The 6878-nt window shown below is 31.8% G+C and overlaps 1 protein-coding gene across 1 annotated transcript; it reads left to right on the top strand.

Moving 5' to 3' along the window:
* On the top strand, positions 2022-6015 carry LOC109346573 (uncharacterized protein At4g15970-like). The gene is made up of 4 exons (XM_019586197.1): positions 2022-2458; positions 3682-4047; positions 5077-5558; positions 5686-6015. The coding sequence occupies exons 1-4, from the start codon at positions 2300-2302 to the stop codon at positions 5735-5737; spliced, it is 1059 nt and encodes a 352-aa protein (XP_019441742.1). The 5' UTR covers positions 2022-2299; the 3' UTR covers positions 5738-6015.

The raw sequence follows: 6878 nt of genomic DNA on the forward strand, positions 1-6878 counted from the left end.
AACTATCCATTTAAGAGTGATAAATGTAATATTTTAAACAAAAAAAATGATAGTGATACATAATTACGTTGAACTGCATAGAGTGTTCGATATAATTTACTCTTAATTGATTCACTATATACTAACTGTGATAAGTTGATCATTTAAAAATATTTATATAAAATATGATAATGAGATTACTTTTCTCTTTTGTGTACACCCATACTCCTAAAAGTTTAACTTAAAATTACAATCATCATTTATTTTTAAATACTATATTTATTTCTCGTACATGAATAATTAGTATAATATATATAAATTAAGAGTGATTTGTGTAAATGCAAAAAATGAATGATAATTTGACTAAAATTTAAAAAAATATCAGTATAATTTACTCTATTATAAAATATTAAATCTGGGATAAAATAGGGTATCAAATTGTCACAACCCACAAAGAAATATTAAATTTGAGATAAAATATGGTATCAAACTGTCACAACCCACAAAGAAATATTAAATTTGGGATAAAATAGGGTATCAAACTGTCACAACCACAAAGAACTAATTTTCAATTAAAGTTATATTTCATCCAAATATAGTTTGCATTTACTACATATTATTGAAGTATAGTATATGTTTTGAAGATACTTTTTACTACAAATTTTACACTATTGACCATAATATAGCTTAGGGATGAAAATGGGATTGGTTCAAATAATAGTTACTTCTTCTCATATTCATGTCTCATACACACTATGCAAATATTCATATAGAGTGTGTATCCACGTAAAAAAACAGACACCAAACAAGTTTTCAAATTTAATGTATATTTTATAATAATTGATACATAAAAAAATTATCATTTGAATAATATATATAATAAATTTGTCATTATAACTCAGTAACTAAATTTATTATGAAATATAATAAAACAGATTATATATAATCTAAAAGTAATAAAATATATTTTATTTAAAATATTTATTAAATAATAAATTTATTAATATTCAGGTAATAATTTTTTAAAATATGTACTAGATTTTTTCAATTTACTCTATAGTTACTATTAGTAAATTAGAATAAATTGTAATTTTATAGAAATAATAAAGAACGTGATATACAAATGTAAATATAATTTTTTATTAAGAATAGAGTATATAACAATAAAATTACATCGTCTAACTATTCATTAACTTTTACTTACTAACTAATATTATGTATTGATGGACAGAGATGACTAGATTTTATAAATTTAATAACACAAACCATGCTTTAAATATGTTATCATACTTCACTAAGTAATTTGATTTTAATGCACGGTTAACTTCAAGAGTTTTTATTTGAATGCATAGCATGTGAAAATTCTAATTTTTATTTAGTAAGTATCAAATAGCATGAAAAAAATTAACTGAAAAATATGTGCAAGCGATCTAAAAATTTTATACGCATCCAGTATATCATGTACCATTTATTTGAATTATTTTTCTTTGAAAAATTAAAAATGATTAAATATTAATAATAGATGATTTAGTAATAATATATAAAATTCATATATTGTTAGTCATACATTTTTTCCTCAAAATTTAAAGGTGAAATTTCAGAAATGTAAATATTTACGCACAATCAATATATCATTCTCTCATTTGTGTTTCTTTTAGTTAAGAGTCACTCATAATAAAAGAGTTTAAAGTCTATGTATTGTTTATGTAAAGTTTTTTTATACGAACACATCATCCATTGTTGATTTATATTACTTTTGTTTTTTTAAGTTAATAATAATTAACATATGAATGATGACTAACATTGTAAAAAATATTTACACTATCAATATATATATTAAATGATACTAAAAATGTATATAGTTGTATGTGCCGTGAACTCTGATTGGTTGAAAATACTATTTAAATTAAAATTGTGATCACTAAATATTTTTCTGGTGAATCATATTTCCTTGACACATAATATAAAGTGTGGTATAACATAGGTCTCCCAAGTAATAATAGTCAGGTGCAAAAAAATAACAAGCAGGAACAAAATAAAAACTAATGCATCAAACCCACCGCACCATTAACGTGAATGTGGTTCCGTAACAGACTTGCCTCGAATCTCGACCCTTCCACATTCACATAACAATATTCACACACTTCTTCACTCCACTCGTTAACTTCATTTTCATTTTCACTTTCATTTTCTCATTCATTCATTCCATGCTCTCTTCCATTTCTCATTTCTCTCTCACCACCAACATATGACAACGACCTCGCCGGAAATTGTTACCAACGACGCCGCATCGCTTCGCCGCCGGTGATTCTCCGCCGAGATGTTGCCGGTGGCCAAATTCCTCCATCTCCGGCGTTTCTTCGCGGTTGCTTTCTTGTTCGCCACCACTTCTCTCTCTCTCATGCTCCTCTTCAGAGATGCCGACTCCTCCTATTCTTTTCCGAGCATTTTTCCATCGCCGTCCAACGATTCCGCCACGGTGAGTGCCATTATTATTTTTCCATCGCATGATTTCTATTTTTGTAGTAGTCGCGTTAATTTGCATCGTTGTTTTCGTATGTGTACTTTCTATTTTCGGTTTTCGTATGCTTTTAATGCATTGTGTTATCGAATTGAAATCTCGAACTATAGTTTCCATTTAAGTACGTATTTATTTGAACCTAGCTGTGTTAGCTCGTTATTGCAGTTTTTTATAGTTGTTTGCGTGTTTGACACTGCATTACCTAACCGATTGTAATACAATTCTGGTTCTAATTTTTTTGGAGAATTCCAATGTATATTCTGGACATTTTGTTTTAGAAAGTGAAATTTAGCATTAAATTTCGACACAGCAGAGATTTGTGAAATCTATACTTCAGTACCAATTTTATTTATTTTAGACCGAAATCTGTTATTTCTATGGCATTCCGAGAGGGGAAGTTGAAGTAAAACTGGATAAACTGAGATTGTTTGGGCAGATCTTACAGAAGCATTGCTGGAGAATTGTGTTTTAGAAAGTAGACCTGGATAAATATAAATGAATATTCTGGAAATTGTGTTTTAGAAAGTGTATTTTAGCATAAATTTGAGAGACAGAAAAGAGTTGACAAATTTATTCTTTAGTACCAATTTTTTGATGATTTTAGACCAGATTCTATTATAGTAAGTTTACGTGCTTCACATCTTTGCAATCTTCATTGCATTACAAGTGAGGCATTGTGAAAGTTAAATTGGAATCTTGAACTAGATTTTGCAGAAGTGTTACTCAAGAAAGATTGAGGAAGAATGCAGAAGGATGAATATATATGGCATTTGTATTTAAGTGGAGATTCATTTTATTTAATTATTGGAAAATCGAGTGAAACTGAGTATATTTTAGCTACTTATTTAATTAATTAGCCACATTCATGTTGACTGGTCAGTTCACATGTAAAATTCTTGTAGCTTCTCTGTTTATATTGTCCTTTTCATGATTCATACTCGAGCCGCTCTTAGGTCTTATGAATAGTGAATCCAACCTTGAATATTTTTAACACCATAAATCCATTATTGTTTAATTTAATTTCAAAAGCATAAACTGCATGAAAATATTACTGTTTTACAATGAGTGTGTCTTGATGTTGATCTGCCACTCCAATCAGGAGGCTTATGGTTTATTTGTGCAATTTGTCTGTGGAAAATTTTATCATATTTCTTTATTCTTTCTAATTAATTCTTCTGCAGACTGTTAATGAATTTCCACTTGAAAAAGTCCTAAATGAGGCTGCCATGGGAGATAGAACAGTTATCTTGACCACGTTAAATGAAGCATGGGCAGCTCCAAATTCAGTCATTGATCTTTTCCTCGAAAGCTTTAGAATAGGAGATCATACCCGCAGTCTTTTAAACCATTTAGTAATTATTGCATTGGACCACAAGGCTTTTGCACGCTGTCAGGTTATACATACCCATTGCTTTTCTCTTGTTAGTGAAGAAGCTGATTTTCATGAAGAAGCATACTTTATGACTCCTCGCTACTTAAACATGATGTGGAAAAGGATTGATTTCCTACGTTCTGTTCTTGAGATGGGGTACAATTTTGTGTTCACAGTAAGTTTCCTTCTTTCTTCTTTATTTATTTTTTCCTATCACTAAGCTTGTTAGGAACCCAGAAAATTTGAGTGAGGAAATATATGTATTATTTAATGAAATAGAAATGTATTACAAGGAGAAACCCCTCTTATCTAAGCAATGCTCCATCACAGATGCATAGGGCACTCTCTGCCCAGCCTACTTCCCCATTCCCCCATCCACCTTATATAGACCCCCGTACAAGTATGTTCCTTTCCCAAGCCTATACTATCTTGACAACTCAACTATCTCTCACTTCCCTCTCTTTTTTATCAATCTTACCCTCTTCATATGGGGGTCCTATCAAACCTCTTCAAACTCACAAAGATTGACTTGAGTACGCCTCAAGGTTGTCTTAATTTTATCAGCCATGGAGACATTCTCATCAGCCGTAATATTTGTTGTTTTTATGATGAAAATTTGTCTTGTACACAAAGGAATGGTTTACTTATGAGTTGACGTGTATTCTATCAATGTGTTAATTGAGACTTCTTGTAGCAATAGAAAATGATCCGCATTTGTTTGGTTAGTTTGATATGGTGGTTGCGAACAGTGTGGGAGATCTTTTTCCTTGTCAATAATGTTGGAGATATATGAGGAACAGTCATAAAACAATTATCCTTTTCCAAGCTTTCCTCATTCCCAGACAACACAACCAGGAAACTGTAAAGATTAACTGTTTGCTGAAGCTAAAAATCTGTCTCTTACTTGCATCTGAATTGTAGTTGAATTATGTTACAATAATTCCAAGTTTTTGCTAGTGGCCCAAAAACTTACTAATTTGGAATCTCAGTTGCTAGGATCAACCATACCAAATTGCAGCAAATTTTATACCCATGCATTTTATTAGTGCTGTTATTATTGTATCTTTCTACATTTTATTTTCTTGTTCAGAAAACATAAAAATATACAAATGAAAAGAAGACTTTAAAAAAATCTCTACATATAAGAAGCTAGATACCCTTGTAAGGTGTCTTGATTAGATACATGTTTATGTTCCTTTTCCAGGATGCTGATATCATGTGGTTTAGGGACCCATTTCCGCAGTTTTACCTTGAAGCAGATTTCCAGATAGCGTGTGATCATTTCACAGGTAGGTTTGATGATGTACAGAACAGACCCAATGGAGGGTTCAACTATGTAAAGTCCAATAATAGGTCAATAGAATTTTACAAATTCTGGTACTCTTCAAGAGAAACCTATCCTGGATACCATGACCAAGACGTACTCAATTTCATCAAGGTTGACCCTTTCGTTACTGATATTGGACTGAAGATGAGATTCTTGGATACAGCTAATTTTGGTGGGCTTTGTGAACCGAGTAGGGATTTAAATAATGTCTGTACAATGCATGCAAATTGTTGCTTTGGTTTGGATAGCAAGCTTCACGATCTTAGAGTTATACTTCAGGATTGGAAACATTATTTGTCCTTGCCTCCAAGTTTGAAGAAATTGTCAGTTGTTTCCTGGAGGGTTCCTCAGAAATGCAGGTTGGCCATGTACTCAAGCCTTTCTGTTCATAATTTAACCTTATTTTTTGTTTACCATTCTGGAACTACTTTTTATTACTTTTTCCTTTCTTTAATCTGTTCTTGCTGCAATGAAATTTTTCGTCAGCCTTGAATCTCTCAAGCACCATGTTTCACCAGAGAAGAGGGTTGAAGATTAAAGTTTTCGTTGCATGTGGTACGTTTCACTTACATTTAATATGTGGAAGTTCAGCAATGCTCTAGGACGAAAGGTTAGATATAGGAAATCAATTTTGGTAATCCAACATCCAAAGGAAGTATCATTTCCGCTCAATAGTACACTTAGGCAATATGAAAGATGTAAATGTTATTCAATTAACTGATTTGATGTGTTCCACCCATGGAAATTTGCTGTGCTTTGCACTATTTTGTGGAATATTGTGGTGTATTTATGTTTAACTCATTTTAAGTACTTAAACCCCATTGCCTTCTCTCAATAAAGAACTGCAGATAGTATGAAACTGAGAAACCAAAAGCAGTCTTTAAGTAGATACTAGTTACTACACTACCTAGGCGTTTGTGATAATGAGGTAAAGTGATTAAGTGAATAATTGAAAATTATATTGATTAGTGATTCATGTGCTAGTTTTTTGTTCCCGAATCTCTGCCATGAATCATTCCCTGGGTTATGTGTCTTTGCTTTGTAACAGAAGTACGAACTAATTGGCTGTCATGTGGGAAGTTTTTGGGACTAAGGTATCAGTGACCTTCCTATTAAGGTAGGAAGTTGAAATGTTGGCACTTGTTTGAGATGATTTGTTTTTGTTCTTATTCCATGTTTATTAGAGATCTCATTCTTCACCCAAGCTTCAGTTTTATCAGCTTAAAATTATTTTCTTGCGGCAACACTTGAACGTCAATCTATGTAGCCAAACACTTCTATAAGGGCTGTTCGTTGGGTGGGTTGGGTGGGTTGAGTGTGTTGTTTAACATTATATGGACCTAGCTTCTTATATAGATTTTTACAAGTCCTAGATAAGTTTCTCATACTTGTTTTTGTTCATGTGTTCGTTGGGTGGGTTGAGTGATTTCTCTAAAATTTTATGGATCCAATTCCGCAGTTTCACTGTAGGTGCAATGTTTACCCAGTTTCTTAAGTTTTGTACCCCTCACTGGTCGAGGGATTACACAACCCAAACATATTAGGCTGGGTCATAAATCCATCCGTTAAATAATGTTAATCTTACAAATGATAGATCTCTTCATCGCATTTAGTTGGTATGTGCAAAGAAGACGAGTTTAGGGAGACTGTACAACACAAAAGGAAATTAACTTAGATAT

This window comes from Lupinus angustifolius, chromosome LG04, assembly GCF_001865875.1.
Source record: "Lupinus angustifolius cultivar Tanjil chromosome LG04, LupAngTanjil_v1.0, whole genome shotgun sequence".
Classification (NCBI taxonomy): domain Eukaryota; kingdom Viridiplantae; phylum Streptophyta; class Magnoliopsida; order Fabales; family Fabaceae; genus Lupinus; species Lupinus angustifolius.